This window comes from Fusarium verticillioides, chromosome 4, assembly GCF_000149555.1.
Source record: "Fusarium verticillioides 7600 chromosome 4, whole genome shotgun sequence".
Taxonomy (NCBI): Eukaryota; Fungi; Ascomycota; class Sordariomycetes; order Hypocreales; family Nectriaceae; genus Fusarium; species Fusarium verticillioides.
In genome coordinates, this window is record NC_031678.1 from 401,229 (window position 1) to 418,163 (window position 16,935).

Consider the following 16,935-nt stretch of genomic DNA (forward strand, 5'->3'; position numbering starts at 1 on the left):
GCCACTATTCACAGTCTAGGAAAGCAAGATAACATCAGACATTAGTACAAGATGTCAAAATACTCTCAGCAAAAAGTATCCTAAACTTACGCTAAGTTTACCTAAATCTTCTTATCATTTAGGATCAAGGTCCTAAGTGTTATTTCCTCACCTAGTCTAGCAAGTCTCTCTCCATCGTTATCTCACCTTACCATTGAGATCAGTCACCAATCACAGTAATCACAATGCATTGTTCACGAAAGTAGTTGAGCAACCGATGTATTCAGTGCTATCAATCTATAATCATGCCTAAGGCTCGAATTGAATCCCAGTCCTTTCCTGCGCCATGCTGCCATTGAAGCAAATTGTATGTCATATCTCGTAAAACGCCATGCCATGCCACTTCATACCCGTGGCTCCATCTCTTCTAGTTAATCGCACCGAATGAAAATCGCTTATTCCTCAGCACTGTCGGCCTGGACGCGCTGCACAACGCTGACCAATTGAGGGAAGATCTTCTCGTTGTCCTGAATGCCGCAGACCTGCTTGACAACGTCCTCGGGGCCGTTCTCGGACATGATCTCAGCGAGCTGCTTGGACTCCTCGTCATCGGGGACATCCTGGAAGCGGAAGGCCATCTCGATAGCGTCGAGGAGGTACTTGATGGGCTGATCGTTCTCAGCGAGCTCAGCAGCAGGGCCGATGAATCGCTCCTTGCGAGAAAGCTTTCGGAGGGGAGCACGGCCAACGCGCTCGACGGCATCCTCAAGATGGGGGTTGCCAATTCGCTTGATGATCTTCTCGACGTAAGCGGCCTGGGCCTCCTCGTCAATAGCGTGCTTGGAGACGATCAGGTTCTTGGTCTCCATAAGTGCACCGCGAACCTCAGCCATGATGTCCTTGTCCTGGAGAGCATCGTAGACAGTGCGCTTTCTTCGGTTGTAACCGTGGTAGGCAGCGGTGGCGTGGCCAGTGTTGACAGTGAAGAGCTTGCGCTCAATGAAGGGCTCAAGGTTGTCAACCCAGTTGATGCCCTTGATGTCGGGAATGCCAACATCCTCAAAGGGAGTGCGGTCAACGACCCACTCAAAGAACTTCTCGAGTGTCACGTCAAGACCAGCATCGGGGTCCTGAGCGGGAACGATTCTGTCAATAGCAGAGTTGGCGTATCGGGCGCGGAGGTGGTGGTCCTCAAGACGAGAGGCATCAGTGTTGTTCTTGATGTGCTCGGCAAGGGTATCAGTGGCACCGATGGCGTTCTCGCAGGCAATGACATGCAGGGGAGACTCTTCTGTTGATCGGCGGTCAATACCCTTGGCGATGACAGGGGCGATAAACTTGAGGATGTTGGGACCGACTGAGCAGGTGACGATCTCAGCTGTGCGGATGGTCTCAATCAGGTCCTCCTCGTGTGTCCTCGAGTTGATGGCCTTGTAATTTGTGATGGTGTTCTCGACGGTAGCTTCAGAGCCGACTTCGATGACGCGGTATGAGGGAGTGTTGTTGAGTTGGTTGACGATTGAGTCGTTGACATCAGCGAAGACGACATCGTAGCCAGAGTTGTGAAGGAAGCAGGCAACAAAGCCACGGCCTGAGTAGTTAGCATAAGAGGCTAGAGCGTGTAGCGATGGAGGACATACCGATATTGCCAGCGCCAAAGTGAACAGCAGTCTTGCCCATGGTTGCAGTTGTGTGGGGTTGATGTGTAAGTGGGATTGTGAGTATGTAAGAAGGTCTCAGATGTAAGAGTGCGAATGCCTCAAATAGGAAGCAATAGAAGAGAGGTGTTTAGGAGTTGAAAGTGGTGATGGATGGAATGGAATGGATGAAAACGGTGACCGTATCGAGGGGGGGAGAAGACGAGTTTATATGGATGTCTAGACCAAAGCCATTCATCCACCCTCCTTGTCTCTTTGAGGGTGAGTGACGATGACGGGAAGGGGATCCATTGATGCCATCATGGTACGTACTGTACATTACTGTGTCGTTCCTGCCCTGGTCAAGACTGGGTTATGGGTCCGGTCTGGTCTGGCAGGTCCCACCGAGTCAAGTTTGAGTTCAACCCGGGCAAGTGGAGACTCATGCCAATGGAAGTACAGCCCCCAGCCCAGACTCACTCACACCTCAGTCACAGCCCGTCTAGCCCGTACAGTACAGTACATTACGGTTGTATCAGTACCTGTATCCGTACCATGCCATCATCGGTACAGTGGACTCTCCTTTTCGGTGACCTCAGCACTCTGACTCTTCTTCTTGGCGCTGTCTGTTTGTCAAACAACCATCCGACACTCTAGCCCGTGTGCATCCCAGCGATGATCCATTGGACGGTCTCTCTCTGTCGTCTCTTTCTGTTATCATTACACCGTAACCTCGCCGAACCGTATCCATATCTCGTCAGTTGAAGACACAGAGTAGACAGATCAGTAACATGCTCACTCATACATGACAACTGTTCAACAGGCCTCCAATAAGCTGACAAACAAATAAGAGCCACTACTCCGTAGACATCAACGAACCAACTTCGCCATGTGGTGGATCAACCCCCTCTACCGTTTCACCGACCGTAACTGGTGAAGCCCGCCTCCACTGCCTTACGGAGGTTATCCGGCGCTCTGCAGGGTGTTCGCACAGGGGGGCTCGGGGTTGTTCTGCATGCATGTAACCTCACCAGGCTCACCTCACCTCTGCCCGAAAGTGCCTCTTCTGGTAGACGGAAAAGGGACCCTGTCTCACGCCACATGCTTTCATTTTTCAGGGTACTCTCATTAACATCGCCACGACTACGGATACAGTATTTACCCTGACTTTCATCATCTTGATTCTTTTCACGAGATATATACTGCAAATAACGTAGAAACAATGACTAAACCTAGAATCATCTAGATACTCCTCGATCCGTGCAAAAAAGTGGATATTTCTTGTCATGTAAACCGTTTTCGCGTCAATCCCACCTCTGACGTCGACTCTCTGCATCGTGGGCCACCTTGAAAGCAGACAGACTGTGGTTTTTTCCCCCTCCAACTAACGCAGTGCAACACTAACTAAACAGTGTTACCTCCAGAACCTAACACCCCAGGTTTTCCACAATTCTCTTTTTCTCTGGGGCAGTCAATTGACATCACCTTGTTCAATATCACGATGACTTTCGATCTATCGTGCCTTTCTCCTATTTTATGACCTCTTGTAATATCCATGTTCAATTCCCCCTTTTAATTCCATTTTTATGATTTAATCATCACCATCATATGTTTTCAGAGCATCGTCGGTATTTCGGCCATTCCCCTCCGTCTGAGCCCCCAAACAAGGGTTCCCTCTCTGTTCGCCTTTTTCTTTGTTCCTCACGATGCAGGCAGGGGTGTGGAGATGCGGGACATCGAATTAGACGGCGCTCACGGCGGCTTTTCGCGTGTGTCCCTTTTTTTTGAGGCTAGCCAAAGTGACTGATGATGATGAGTTGAAACGGGCGTCATGCATGTGAAGACTTTCGGCAATGCTTGGGGTATCACACATGCAAAATATTCCGGTGCAGTAACAACACGAAATCTAGACTGTTCAGGTTCGTGTAGCACGTGTAATATGTAAAGATAGTGATAGGGCTTGTGGTGCATCTCGTGCTCTGTGTTACTGTCTCGTGGTCTAGTACCTGTAATCACAAGTAAACAAATATCGTTATCATCTGTGTAACTGCATCCGTCAGATACGGGCACTATTGTTTTACTCTCCCGATGAAGTTCAAACTGCATACTAATACGTCATATCCTACATCCAGGGTTACCCTACCCTCCCCCTCCCCCTCCCTTGAGCCTCTGTTTTTTCCAGGGGTCAAACGGATCATTTCTGCCACCGTATTCATTTCTCTACCGTAGAATCACCGATACCATGCCACTATTCAAGCATAATTCCCTCAACCTCAAACTGGCTCACTTTTGAGGGCGTATTCTACCTCAGTGCGCTTTGAGGCATTTCGCATTTCGGATCAAGTCGTAACCCTTTTCCGTTCGGCCCTCAACCCCGACGAACCCGCTTCCGTTCTAGCATAGCCTCCCTCCGTAGATAACGCTGCAGCGAATCAACCGTCAGTGGATCAACAGCAGCCAAGCTGCCACCGTTCAAACTGTTTAGCGCCGTATTCTGATTGGTGATGCCTTCAGTTATCTTCGGTCGGTTACCGCGGGACCTGTTGATCTGGGAAAGGGAAACTGTATCTCTTCAGGCTGAATCTAGTTGTCTATACGACTCGACAAATTTCGGAACTCAATTCCAAGCCCGTCATCTTCATCTCTATCTTCATGTTCACCAAGACAATGTAATAGAGGTGAAACCGTTTGTTACTGTCTCTCATCTCGAGGGTCTAGGGGTCCAAGCCACCATCCCTCACCGATGTAGCATAGCATATCTCCAACCAAGAAATTTTTAAAGAGAACCACCCAAACATCTCGTCATCGACGCGTGAACGAGAACATCGTGAAAAGCCTCAAGTTTCTCGACGTCAGAGGCCGTTACCCACTCACACTAACCAATGACAAAAAAAAAGTCCTTCCGTGCCTTGTTGTATTGCGTTAGTGTGAGTGGAGTTAAAGTCTGACGGAATCAGAACGGGCTCGCAGTTTGCGTTCGTGGGATTGATTGGTAGAGATGTAGTTCGCTTTGACTGCGGCTTATTCAGATGCAATCACTGCATGCAAATGCTCGCTTCGGATGCCGTGACTTGCAATGACGATCTCGTTTCCAGAGATCGTCGCTATTCAACCCAGACTCAGAAAAGAAACGTGTTGTTTCCCGACATGAGCCGAATCAACTCCCGTGCACAGTAAATATCGTGATAAGGCCAACGTCAACATCAAACATCACAGCACCTTCAGCATCTAGACCCAACGCTCTCCCCTCAGCCAACACATGCGCCTTGATAGGTAGTAATCTCCATTTCCCCGCCCTCCATCTTACACTCCTGCACTTCATGTCTGGGGATTCCCTCCCCCGCGATAAAAAGCACCGTTATAACCCCGATGTGATAAGTCTCTCTGCGTGATATATCTCATAAACATGCCACCTTATACACCCTCAGAGGAGGTATTACCCCATATTCCCCCGCAAAACTCCACATGCTTGAACCTCACCTGCTCGTCTCACCATTGACCCTAAACGAGTCAATGTTCTTCCATAGTAAACACAGCACTCTCAATGCACCTGGACTCTAATGGTATTAATGCTCTCAAAACGTGGCAGGCTCTTGACACTGTCTACTGGACCGATATACGCAGATGCATTTACTCAAGTAGTGACACTACCCAAAGCGTAAATACGTACATCTGCCGGAGACACGGAACCTCGAGACAAAACACTCATTTGACCGAGGTACCTTGTTCCACGTGTCTTTAATATAATTCCCAACTGATAAGGTGTTGCGATTCGATATGTATGTAAATGTGAGAAATCGCGCAGGTGCATGGTATGGTATATTTTGTGCCGTCCTCTCGTGCCGTGTTTTGACGTTGCAATGGAATAGACATCTGAGTATAACAAGGAAATCTGAAAAAAGACATACAGATAATCCCGATACACAGCGGTCGATACTACATTGCTCTCTTCATCATACTTACGGGTACTTTCGCGTGTCGACATGTACAGAGACATCATACCCATGCACAACTTACAAGATGCATCCAGGAAACAGGCCGTCAAACTTATTCATGCTATCTTTAATCATTATCAACATCGTTCCACTCGCTACCCATTAACACTCCGTCCTCCTTTTTTTTAGTTACCATACTTCTTGAACGCTCCAATCAGTCCACCAGTAGAAGCATCGTGTCCCTCACCGTTGCCCGCCTCATCAAGCTCCTTAAGAATCTTCTTGGCCAGGACCTTGCCCAGCTCAACACCCCACTGGTCAAAGCTGTTGATGTCCCAGATAGCACCCTCGGTGAAAGTGAGGTGCTCGTAGTACACGATCAGGGCACCCAGCTCGGCGGGACCAATGGCGCCGCCGACAAGGATGGACGTCGTGGGTCGGTTTCCAAGGAAGCGCTTGTGAGGGACAAGCTCCTCGGGTGTACCCTCGGCACGGACCTGATCGTCTGTCTTGCCGACCATGAGAGCCTCAGCCTGGGCGAAGTAGTTGGAGGCTAGCATCTTCTGGTGGAGGTTGTCGCTGACAGGGTTGTGGGACTTGGCAGCGAGGATGAAGTCGGTGGGGATCAGCTTGGTGCCTTGGTGGACGAGCTGGAAGAAGGAGTGCTGAGCATTGGTGCAGGGCTCGCCGAAGAGAATGGGGCCTGGGACGTTAGCTGGGTTTCATGCACGAGGTTATCCACTTACCAGTGGTGTACTTGGCAGAAGATCCATCAGAGGTGATGGTCTTTCCGTTGGACTCCATGGAGAGCTGCTGGAGGTAGGCAGGGAATCGGTGGAGGTATTGGTCGAAGCTATAATTGTTAGTCTGCACTCGTATGGCATATTCTGACCAACTTACGGAGCAACAAGGTGAGTCTGAGCCTGGAAAAAGTCAGAGTACCAGACACTCAAGAGACCACCAAGAAGAGGAATGTTGTCCTTGAGAGGAGTCTCGCGGAAGTGCTTATCCATGGCATGAGCACCGCTAAGGAACTTGTGGAAGTTGTCGAAGCCAACGTAGAGAGCAATGCTCAGACCAATGGCACTCCAGACAGAGTATCGACCACCGACCCAGCTCTCAAAGCCAAACATGTTCTTGCTGTCGATGCCAAACTTGGTGACCTCCTCCTCGTTGGTGGAAAGAGCAACAAAGTGCTTGGCGATATCGCCCTTGTTGTCGGTCTTTTCGAGGAACCACTTCTTGGCTGTGTTGGCGTTGGTGGTGGTCTCTGCGGTGGTGAAGGTCTTGGAGGCGATGAGGAAGAGGGTGGTCTCGGGATCAGAGTTCTTGAGGGCCTCGGCGATGTGAGTTCCGTCAATGTTGGAGACAAAGTGAAGAGTCATGTCGTCAGCGCCGTAGTGCTTGAGAGCTTCGGTGACCATGACAGGGCCGCTGCGAGATGTCAGTCTAGTACTATCGGAGGATTCGAGCGTCTTACAGATCAGAACCACCAATACCAATGTTGATGATGGTTGTGAGCTTCTTGCCAGTATATCCCTTCCACTCTCCACTTCGAACCTGCTCAGAAAACTCCTTCATGTGCTCAAGAACCTCATTGACACCACCCTTTGTGTTCATGACATCAACACCGTCAACCTTCATATCCCAACCGCTGACATTTCGCAGAGCAGTGTGGTACACGGCGCGACCCTCGGTGAAGTTGATCTTCTCGCCGGCAAACATGGCATCGCGCTTCTTCTCAACGCCAGCCTGCTCGGCGAGCTTGATGAGGAGGTCGAGGGTCTCATCTGTGAGGAAGTTCTTGGAGAAGTCGAAGAGGATCTCGGAGGACACGCCGTCGGAGGTAAAGGTTCGGGTGAAGCGGTCGAATCTCTGGGGGTCGGAAGCGAATGCCTCCTTGAGGACGAAGGACTTGCCGACGCTGTCGCGATGGGCCTGGAGGTCAGACCAGGCGGGGAGAGTGTTTGCGGGGGCCATATTGATGCTTTGTAGGGATAGTTATGGGGGGATAAGAATGGAGGTGATGGAAAGAAGAGAAGAAATATCAGATCAGAAAAAAGAGTGGGAGGGGAAATGAGGTTATGTCTCTGAATTGTCTTGGGTGCGTCTCATGGCAAGGTAGAGCTCCGATGGATTCCAAAGCCAATGGAGGGGGAGGGGAAGAGCAGAGAGCGGCATGGGCGGACGTGGAGTGGGGGCTCCAATTCATCATCCCACTTGAACCATGATAAATTCTTGCTTCTTCTACAGGGACAGTCTATTAATTGATACTATCATGATGCCACTTTATTACATTTGAGTTCAATGATGTGACATTTTTTTTATCACTCATATCCTTATCCTCAATTCCTCTCTGTCGCTGTATCTCTGTCTGGCTGTCAGTCAGTCAGTCAGTCAGTCAGTCAGTAACCCCTCCAATGACAGCATGACACTACACCATGCTCTCCAAGCTAAAAACAAGAGCTCTTCAACAGCTTATAACTTTAAGCCCCGCCTTACTTAACAATTGTTACCAAATTTACAAATCATCAAGGTTGGCTGACTGACCTTTTCCAAATATTTTCGTCATGTCTCCATAATCATATTAGCCTCTTCTTCTTTGTATCCTGCATGCGTCATAATCCCGGTGGAGGCTCTACAGTACAGGGCCTCCGGTTATGCCGCGCACTCGCCGTGGTTCCTCCGGCTGAGACACCGAAGACAGCTTATTTATCGTGAGATATCAATATCAGTTGCCTGGCATATCCTAGCTGGAGACCTATGCAGCTGTAGGATAGTGTCTCATCAATAGAAAAGACTGACTGTAAACTGAATACAGCATAGGCTAGCAACGTAGTAATTTCTCGATGTCCTCACCGAGCTGACTCTCACCTTTCCCCCAACACCGGCAATCTCTCCGATCTCAGCCTCAATTAAAACTTTTCCACTTCACTTCAGCCTATAGCCTAGCCTAGACTCTTGAAGCATGCATGGGTTGTCATGATATCCCTCATCCATCATAAACACCCCCAACCTTTTCCGAAAAAGCCTCATGGAGACCCCAAACCTGAATGGAATTCGGCGGCGTGACATTTTACTTGGACCCTGCTACGACTCGAAAAATAACGCCTTTCTCAATAGCTCACTTGGCCGAGTGGTTAAGGCGGCAGACTTAAGCTCTCAACTGCTGAGGATTCTGCTACATTTAATGTGCGCAGGTTCGAACCCTGCAGTGAGCATTGCTTTTTGCATTTTGTCCTTCTTCTCCTTCTGTCTGTCTGTTGCCGATTGTTGTTGGTTGGTGTTGTGGCGAATGTTGTTTGAAAGTCAATCAGAGTCGACTACTGAACATCGTTGCGCGGGAGCGTTAGACCTTGAACATAAAATTGATCAGTTATGGTCTCGAGTTCGAGTGCAAGGTAATGGTCTCTTCAGGCCAGTTGCAGAGTTAAGTCAGCGTTGGCGTCGAAAGACAATGAAGCAAGGTGTGAGGTCTCATTGTCCATACTAACCTCACGAACAATGATCGAAACAATAACCATTGTCACGAATGATGAAGAGTGCACAATAAACAGCAGTCACCGATACAAACTCACGGAAAGACATCTACATTGACAGAATGACATATCCACAGAACTAACGAGTGTATCAAACTCCAACACGCCAAAGCAAATAAAGGCTTCTTATCTACATTCATCCTCTAGGTTTCCACCTCCTAGGTTGTCCTTATCATGGCTTACACGTGTTCCCTCCCCTCCTCTGCCGGCTCATCGACAAGACTGATACCATGTCCGAGTCAGCCAGTCCTGCTCGCTGTCTACCCGTTATTCCTCATCCAGCCCAGTGACCTATCGGTTATCTGTCAAACTACCGACGAACGATGGATCCTTGACACTGCCGCCTGCATCTCCGAGTCCAGCGATCGGACGGTTGTAGCTGAATCCTTGGAATTGGTTTTGCATGGTTTGAGAGAGCATGGGGCCCTCGACGTAGGAATCTTGAGGGGCTTCGGATGTGAATTCGGGGTCAAAGTTGGCAGTATCCAGAGCGTCAGCCTAAAAATGTCAGTATGGTTTAATCTCGATTCGCATGAGGGGATACATACCACACTGGGCTTGAATGTAGGCTCGTACTTGCGCTGTAGAAGCTTCCTCCAGTCAATAGCATGGAAGAAAGGATGCGCCTTAATCTCAGCTGATCCATTGGCACCAAGTCGCTCCTCAGGGTTGCGGTTCAAAAGCTTGGTGAGGAGATCCTTGGCAGCTGGGGGAACCACATCAGAGAAGTGAAGAGGCTCTGATAGAATCTTGCGGTACATCTCGTTGGTGTTCTCGTCGTAGAAAGGTGGCAGACCTGTCAACATCTCATACAGCAAAACACCAAGAGTCCACCAATCGACTGTCTTGTTGTAACCTTGACCCATCAACAGCTCTGGGGCGAGGTACTCGGGTGTACCACAAAATGTGTTGGTACGGTCCTCATCCTTCATATCAAGCTTGCAAAGACCAAAGTCGCAAAGAGCGATATGGCCTTGGTAATCCAGAAGAATGTTCTCGGGCTTGAGATCTCTGTAAATGACGCTGAAGCCGTGCAGACATTCCAGGGCGCACAGAAGCTCAGCAGTGTAAAAGCGGGATCGGTTGACGTCAAATCGGTGCTCCTTTTGCAAGTGGTGGAACAGCTCGCCTCCGTTGACAAAGGCGAGAACAAAGTAAAGCTTCTCCGGTGACTGGAAACTGAACTTGAGAGGTACGATAAAAGGGTTATTGATCTGTGCCAGCACAGATCGCTCGGCGAGTGTATGGGCGACTTCGGATCGCGAGATAATGTGCGCCTTTCGGATGGTCTTGAGAGCGTAGATTCGGTTCGTGTCCTTCTTGCGTACCTGCATGACCTTGCCGAAACTGCCCTTGCCGACGACCTTGAGTAGTTCAAAGTCCTCAATCTTGAGCTTACCTGCTCGAGTCTCGACATACTCGACACCAACCTTGATTCTGCCTGTTCCATATTGCACGTCGACCCACTCGGCACCTTGGTGACCATTGCGCGCTGCGTGCTCAGCAGCAGCCTTCTCGCGGTCCTTCTTGCTGGCCTTGGGGTCCTCCACGTATTGCTGTCTCTCTTCGAATCGGGGGTTGATGCGGACAACACCGAGGAAGATATCCTGGCTTCGTCCAGATCCGGGTGGCGCATTCGGGTTGCGCATGTACAGGTGGATGACGAGCTCCGTCACTCTTGACACATCGAACTTGTACTGGGTGTTTCCACCGGCCCACAAAGGGTTCTCGGGGTTTCCATCGACCGAATTGACAAAGACCTGGACCTTGTCGAAATCGAGGAGGGCGTATGGCATGTACTTTCCAGAAATTCGACCGTGGTTGGTGGGAATGCCGTTAAAGCCGCCTGCTGAAGAGTGCGGTCGGTTACTGCCGTTAACAAATGATCCGGCGACACGTTGTGAAGATCCTGGTCGAACAGAGCCAGACATTCCAAGGGCGTTGGACGAAGACATCGATCCTTGGTGCGACGAGGCAAAAGCACTTCGGTGCTGCTCAGGAAGAGAAAAGCCTTGACCTTCGTGGAGGGTGACAACGAGGATACCGGGCTTCGGAGGCTTAACAACAGGTGCCTGTGTCATGGCCTCAGAGGCAGCTGTTCAAGTCAGATACTGACGTTACTCCAGTCCAATCTGCTCACCTATGGCACTTTCCGTTGTAGGCGTAACAGCGCCGCTAGCCTGGCCATCCTTTTCCTTTTCGGTGATGGTTGAAGTAGAGGGGGATCGAGAGAAAGGGCTCAAGGATTGACCCAGATGGGTTTCCTTTAACTCTGATGGATGTTAGTGATGCGACAGATATCGGACATAAAGACGTACTCTTGGTAAGCTTCCAAGACATTGTTGTTGATGTCAACGAGGTATTTGATGGTTGGGGTCAAAGATCGACAGCCAACAAGTGTTGCAGGATCGAAGGGTCAAGCAACGAGTGTTCACTGCGCGCTGACAAACTCCTGATCAAGCAGGAGGCTGATGGCGTGGCAGAGTGTTCAACAAATGGATGATTTGTAACCCCGCATGCGTGGAAGCGTAAACCGGCCGCTGTTTGGATGGGTGAAGGATCGCAAGTCGACGAGATGAAAAGGACACTGTGCGCCGACTGGTTGGGAAGGGAAAGGAGGTTCAAATTGAACAAAAGATGGCAGAGGTTGAATATGAGGAGGAGGCGAAGCACAAGAGCCCGAGACAAGACCAGCCGAGATATGAATGAGGTGGATACGGGGGATGGATGGGAGAAGGGGATTACTATGACATCCAAGGCCCATTGGGCGGCAGCAGAAAAGGTGGATCTTCCCGCAGGCAGCCCGCACTGTGAGCTAGGGTCGATGGTAGTGCTGTTCTGGTGCTGGAAACACAGTGTCTCAGCCTGCGACACAGGAGCTCAGACTGTGGAGATGGTCTGGAGTAATCCCCTGAGGTCGATTTTAAGCCACAGCCACGGGCTCTAGCTTTGTTGATCAGCTAGAGAATGAGCCTAGAGCGAGGTCCAGCCAAATAATCCATAACATAAGGGGTAAATGAGAAGGAGAAGCGAGACTAGTTCATAAACAATGTCATTAATGCCCAAGCAGAGGCAGCCAGAGAGTGTCAATTGGTGTACAGTGTATATTGTTGATATGGTTGATGTGAAGCAACCAACTTGTTGTACAGCCACACTTTTCATCATGTACGAAGACGACGCGTGTCGAGAATCTTGGCTGAATTGTGTAGGATCTATAAACAGATCAGAACATTTTTGGCAATTCTCAATATGAGAAGTTTGTCTAAGGATTGTCAAAACTCATCTTTACATGGCCAAATATGTAAAGCTGGGGTGTGCAAGTAATGCTGCAGTTGAACGATATCAAGGAGCGTGCCAACAAACGACCTCACTCAACAGACTCGAACAATTTAACCATGGAAGTCAATTAAGGAAAAAGGGGTGAAAAAGGAACAATAGCCAACTCAATTCTTTTCAAGCACCAATACATAATACCAATCTCATGAACATAGCTCTGGCTGTTCTCATCTACCCTACGTCCCCCTTTTCTGGAGCATCCCTGATACGAAGGGATAAGGAGGTGGAGCCTGACACTTCAGGCCAACACCACATCCATGGCCAGCCTGTCAAGAGCCGCAGGACACATTTCGGGGAGCTCCAAATCGATATACACAAGCTCAAGCTTTGTCAATTCAAACACCACGATTGATGATTAGCGTTTGACACTCTGTCTTTTTTTTTCTTTTACTTCCCCCGCCAAACTCTGTGCACTTGCGACAACTGTCATCCCGCATGGTAGCCTCCTTCAGGGATTCTTAACTTCGACCCCACCACCTCGATATCACCGCCCTTGCTGGACAGCTTGCATCTTCAACTGCGCAACGCGACAGCGACGACACACGACAAGATGAAGTTAGACGTCAAGGTCAGTTTGGGGATTTGCTGAGCGCGCCTGATGATTAGCGTGGTGCTATTCACAGCGAGCGCACTCAATATCTGCGGCGGCAGCTTTACTTGTGCGAATCTGAGCTGACACGTTTCGCAATACAGCGCCAGCTCTACGCTCGCAGTGAGCGAGTTAAGGGCATTGACTTTCACCCTCACGAGCCATGGATTCTCACAACCCTCTACAGCGGTATGTCGAGGGCCACGCAGCTCGAGATCCAGTGCTGACAGTATAGGCCACGTCTACATCTGGTCCCACGAAACCCAACAGATCGTCAAGACGTTTGAGCTCACCGATGTCCCCGTTCGCGCCGGTCGATTCATCGCCAGGAAAAACTGGATTGTCTGCGGTTCCGATGATTTCCAACTACGAGTCTACAATTACAACACCTCCGAGAAGATCACCTCCTTCGAGGCGCACCCCGACTACATTCGAGCCATCGCCGTTCACCCCACACAGCCGTTCGTCTTGACTGCCTCAGATGACATGACCATCAAGCTTTGGGATTGGGAGAAGGGTTGGAAGTGTGTGCAGGTCTTTGAGGGCCATGGTCACTATGTCATGGGTCTGGCCATCAACCCCAAGGATACAAACACCTTTGCTTCGGCTTGTCTTGATCGAACTGTCAAGATCTGGAGTCTTGGTTCTTCTACTCCCAACTTCACCCTCGAAGCACATGAGACCAAGGGTGTCAACCACGTCGATTACTACCCTCACTCCGACAAGCCCTACCTCCTCACCACATCTGACGACCGAACTGTCAAGATTTGGGATTACACTACAAAGTCCCTGATCGCTACTCTCGAAGGCCACACCAACAACGTTTCGTTTGCCTGCTATCACCCCGAATTGCCCGTCATCATTTCCGGTTCCGAGGACGGTACGATAAGAATATGGCACGCCAACACCTACCGATTCGAGCAATCCCTCAACTACAGTCTAGAGCGAGCTTGGTGTGTCTCGTATCAAAAGGGCAAGCAGGGTGTCGCTGTTGGTTTTGATGATGGTGCTGTTGTCGTCAAGCTTGGCCGCGAGGAGCCCGCTGTTTCCATGGATGCATCCGGCAAGCTCATCTGGGCTCGACACAACGAGGTTGTCTCTTCAATCATCAAGGGAGGAGGTATGTACACATGTCTGTACTAGTACTGGATTAAGCTAACGAGACAGATGCCTCTATTAAGGACAACGAGCCAATCTCCCTCCCCACCAAGGATCTCGGTACTTGCGAAGTCTACCCCCAAACGCTTATCCACTCCCCCAACGGTCGATTCGTCGCTGTCTGCGGTGATGGCGAATACATCATCTACACTGCCCTCGCCTGGCGAAACAAGGCTTTCGGTTCAGCACTCGACTTTGTCTGGGCCTCCAAGGACAACAGCAATGACTTTGCCATCCGAGAGTCAGCCATGAGCGTCAAGATCTTTAAGAACTTTCAAGAGAAGACCGGCGGTCTCGATGTTGGTTTCCAGGCTGAGAGACTCCATGGCGGTGTTCTTCTCGGTGTCACAGGTCAAGGTGGTGTCTCCTTCTTTGACTGGGCTACCGGTGGTCTCGTTCGAAGAATTGAGGTTGAGCCCAAGCAGGTCTATTGGTCTGATAGCGGCGAGTTGGTGGCAATTGCTTGTGAGGATACCTTTTACGTTCTTCGATTCTCTCGCGAGAACTACGTCGAGGCTGTCCAGTCTGGAGATGTTGAGGAGGATGGTGTCGAGGCTGCCTTTGAGGTCATCACTGACATCAGCGAGTCGTATGTCCCCCGTCCCCCTTTAATCTGCCGTGCTAACAATATAGTGTCCGAACTGGCGAATGGATCGGCGACTGCTTCATCTACACCAACAGCACCAACCGACTCAACTACCTTGTTGGCGACCAGACCTACACTGTCTCCCACTTCGACAAGCCCCAGTACATCCTGGGCTACATTCAGCGCGATTCTCGAATTTACCTTGCCGACAAGGATGTCAACGTCACTTCCTTCGGCCTGTCTCTTCCCGTTCTCGAGTACCAGACTCTTGTCCTCCGAGATGATATGGAGACAGCTGCTGAGCTGCTACCAACAATTCCCCACGACCAACTCAACAAGATTGCGCGATTCTTGGAAGGCCAAGGCCATAAGGAGCTTGCCTTGGAGGTTGCGACAGATCCTGAGCACAAGTTTGAGCTTGCACTGGCATTGAATGAGCTCGCTATCGCTTTGGACCTTGCTCGTGAGGCTGATGCCGACCACAAGTGGAAGACTGTTGGTGACGCTGCTCTATCAGCTTGGGATGTCGCCCTTGCTGCTGAGTGCTTCACTCACGCCAAAGATCTAGGATCCCTCTTGCTTCTCCACTCATCAACAGGCGACCGCGATGGTCTCGCTGCCCTCGCCGCTCAAGCACAAGAAGCCGGCTCTCACAACGTCGCCTTCTCATGCCAATGGCTCCTCGGCAACATCGAAGCCTGCACAAAGATCCTCACCGAGACAGGCCGCCTCGCCGAAGCCGTCCTCTTCTCCCAGACCTACCAGCCCAGCCTGACTGTACCGGTAGTACACGAGTGGAAGGAGAACCTGGAGAAGAACAAGAAGGGCAGGGTAGCCAAGCTGATCGGTGTTCCCGGCGAGGACGACGAGCTCTTCCCTGAGTGGGATGAGTGGCTCAAGCTTGAGAAGGAGGGCGGTGTGAAAGTGGCGGAGCCCGTTAATGGACAGAAGGCTGAGAGCGAGCCGGAAGCTGAGGAGGAGGAGAGTGAGGAGGACGAGGAATAAGTGATATGTGCTTTTTATGCTTAGATGGCTGGTGTAGAAAAGGATTGGTCATTTCGTCAGGGTTGCTATGGCATCAATGAGTATAATGAAAAGAAACATGGCAGTTATTTGTGATGTATGGAGCCGTGATGTTATTGATATGAGGTCTTGTGGCATTGATGACATGGCTGTTGGTGAACGGGGGCTCAGATGTGCCTGTGGAGTGGCTTTATTGAAGGCAAGCCTCAACTGGATCCCGAAATGGGGTTGATTTTGAGCGCAATGTTCAATCTTGATTCTAGGGGGTTTGATCTGTATCGAAGCTGTACGAGCTGAAGATAAGGCTGAGGGATCTCAAAGGGGATACTGTGCCGTAGACTTGCAGCTTTAGTCACCTTGTGTAAGTCAACCGACACTCACAAACTCCAAAGAATAAATGATTGCGATCTTTTTATTTACTACCCACCACCAAACACTGCAATTGCCAATATCATTAGTATAGTCCACCAACAAAGAATGATAACTGACTGCTCACTCCCACTATCTCCATCACCCCAAGCCTCTCAGTACTGCCATCCCTTGGAACTCCCCCCAGGACATCCAGACGTCCCATACACACCACCCACAATCCAAAGAATCATATCCACAAACGCCCAGACGCCCACTCCACCAAGAGTGAATAGTTTGAACACAGCGAGAGGCCAGTGATGCGCGTAGAACTGGTCGGCACCGATACATCCGAAGAGAAGTGAGAGGATCATGGCGGTGCGTTCTTGGCGGTAGCACTTCTCTGTAAGGGGACGTTGGTCGAAACCGCCCCAGCTTCGGGTTTGGAGGGTGGGCTGTTGTTCTGACGGTGTTAGTAGGTGACGATGGAAAGGTAGGGAGAAAGACAGAGGGGAGGTAGAGAGGGTCAGGTGACGAACCGTCGTGAAAGTAGAGAAGAGTGCTGCCTATTGAGATGATAAAGATATAACCTAGTATGATCATATTCCATTTGCGAGTTACAAAGTAGATGCCGTTGATGAGCCCACGGCCCATCTTGTCGGCGATGGTGAGTTTTGCGTCCATGATCAAAGTTGTAAGTTGAGATATTATGGTTAAGCAGAGAAGAGGACGATATGGTGGTTATGAACGGTGGAAGAGGCAGATCAAACTGTCCCTGAAAGAGAGATTGCTGTGACTGGTCGTC

General features: G+C 50.1%; 5 protein-coding genes and 1 non-coding gene across 8 annotated transcripts; 2 read left to right on the forward strand and 4 right to left on the reverse strand.

The window, feature by feature from the left end:
• Positions 1-241: 241 nt before the first annotated feature.
• On the reverse strand, positions 242-1,870 carry FVEG_04451 (mannitol-1-phosphate 5-dehydrogenase). The gene is made up of 2 exons (XM_018892230.1): positions 1,620-1,870; positions 242-1,570 (listed from the first exon to the last, which is right to left on the reverse strand). The coding sequence occupies exons 1-2, from the start codon at positions 1,657-1,659 to the stop codon at positions 435-437; spliced, it is 1,176 nt and encodes a 391-aa protein (XP_018748892.1). The 5' UTR covers positions 1,660-1,870; the 3' UTR covers positions 242-434.
• Positions 1,871-5,621: 3,751 nt separating this feature from the next.
• FVEG_04452 (glucose-6-phosphate isomerase) lies at positions 5,622-7,739 on the reverse strand. 2 transcript variants are annotated; one of them, XM_018892231.1, is made up of 4 exons: positions 7,032-7,739; positions 6,452-6,985; positions 6,298-6,404; positions 5,622-6,254 (listed from the first exon to the last, which is right to left on the reverse strand). In XM_018892231.1, exons 1-4 carry the CDS (start codon positions 7,529-7,531, stop codon positions 5,737-5,739), a joined length of 1,659 nt encoding a protein of 552 aa, XP_018748893.1. In that variant the 5' UTR covers positions 7,532-7,739; the 3' UTR covers positions 5,622-5,736. The 2 variants fall into 2 exon arrangements, with proteins under 2 accessions (XP_018748893.1, XP_018748894.1); XM_018892232.1 differs by having other exon boundaries at positions 5,622-6,404.
• Positions 7,740-8,324: 585 nt separating this feature from the next.
• Positions 8,325-12,172, reverse strand: FVEG_04453 (AGC/AKT protein kinase). 2 transcript variants are annotated; one of them, XM_018892233.1, is made up of 4 exons: positions 11,409-11,948; positions 11,231-11,362; positions 9,639-11,185; positions 9,112-9,588 (listed from the first exon to the last, which is right to left on the reverse strand). In XM_018892233.1, exons 1-4 carry the CDS (start codon positions 11,428-11,430, stop codon positions 9,382-9,384), a joined length of 1,908 nt encoding a protein of 635 aa, XP_018748895.1. In that variant the 5' UTR covers positions 11,431-11,948; the 3' UTR covers positions 9,112-9,381. The 2 variants fall into 2 exon arrangements, with proteins under 2 accessions (XP_018748896.1, XP_018748895.1); XM_018892234.1 differs by having other exon boundaries at positions 8,325-9,588; positions 9,639-11,362; positions 11,409-12,172.
• Positions 8,674-8,772, forward strand: FVEG_15482. Its single transcript has one exon. It is a non-coding gene; the product is annotated as a tRNA-Leu (tRNA).
• Positions 12,173-12,621: 449 nt separating the features above from the next.
• FVEG_04454 (hypothetical protein) lies at positions 12,622-16,049 on the forward strand. Its single transcript, XM_018892235.1, has 5 exons — positions 12,622-12,994; positions 13,120-13,204; positions 13,251-14,135; positions 14,183-14,762; positions 14,807-16,049. The coding sequence occupies exons 1-5, from the start codon at positions 12,977-12,979 to the stop codon at positions 15,762-15,764; spliced, it is 2,526 nt and encodes an 841-aa protein (XP_018748897.1). The 5' UTR covers positions 12,622-12,976; the 3' UTR covers positions 15,765-16,049.
• A 133-nt stretch (positions 16,050-16,182) lies between these two features.
• Positions 16,183-16,814, reverse strand: FVEG_04455 (hypothetical protein; the record flags this gene model as incomplete). Its single annotated transcript, XM_018892236.1, has 3 exons — positions 16,183-16,218; positions 16,272-16,593; positions 16,670-16,814. 2 exons carry the CDS (start codon positions 16,812-16,814, stop codon positions 16,307-16,309), a joined length of 432 nt encoding a protein of 143 aa, XP_018748898.1. The 3' UTR covers positions 16,183-16,218; positions 16,272-16,306.
• Positions 16,815-16,935: the final 121 nt, after the last annotated feature.

Excerpts from the sequence above, each read along its gene's own strand:
- FVEG_04451 (XM_018892230.1), bottom strand. The coding sequence starts at position 1,659 with ATGGGCAAGACTGCTGTTCACTTTGGCGCTGGCAATATCG. Across the intron at positions 1,571-1,619 it reads CTTTGGCGCTGGCAATATCG|GCCGTGGCTTTGTTGCCTGC; the intron begins GTATGTCCTCCA and ends CTAACTACTCAG.
- FVEG_04452 (XM_018892231.1), bottom strand. The coding sequence starts at position 7,531 with ATGGCCCCCGCAAACACTCTCCCCGCCTGGTCTGACCTCCAGGCCCAT. Across the intron at positions 6,986-7,031 it reads GGTATTGGTGGTTCTGATCT|CGGCCCTGTCATGGTCACCG; the intron begins GTAAGACGCTCG and ends GACATCTCGCAG. Across the intron at positions 6,255-6,297 it reads TTCTGCCAAGTACACCACTG|GCCCCATTCTCTTCGGCGAG; the intron begins GTAAGTGGATAA and ends CTAACGTCCCAG.
- FVEG_04453 (XM_018892233.1), bottom strand. The coding sequence starts at position 11,430 with ATGTCTTGGAAGCTTACCAAGA. Across the intron at positions 11,186-11,230 it reads TACAACGGAAAGTGCCATAG|CTGCCTCTGAGGCCATGACA; the intron begins GTGAGCAGATTG and ends TGACTTGAACAG. Across the intron at positions 9,589-9,638 it reads CTACATTCAAGCCCAGTGTG|GCTGACGCTCTGGATACTGC; the intron begins GTATGTATCCCC and ends TGACATTTTTAG.
- FVEG_04454 (XM_018892235.1), top strand. Across the intron at positions 13,205-13,250 it reads TCTCACAACCCTCTACAGCG|GCCACGTCTACATCTGGTCC; the intron begins GTATGTCGAGGG and ends CTGACAGTATAG. Across the intron at positions 14,763-14,806 it reads ATCACTGACATCAGCGAGTC|TGTCCGAACTGGCGAATGGA; the intron begins GTATGTCCCCCG and ends CTAACAATATAG.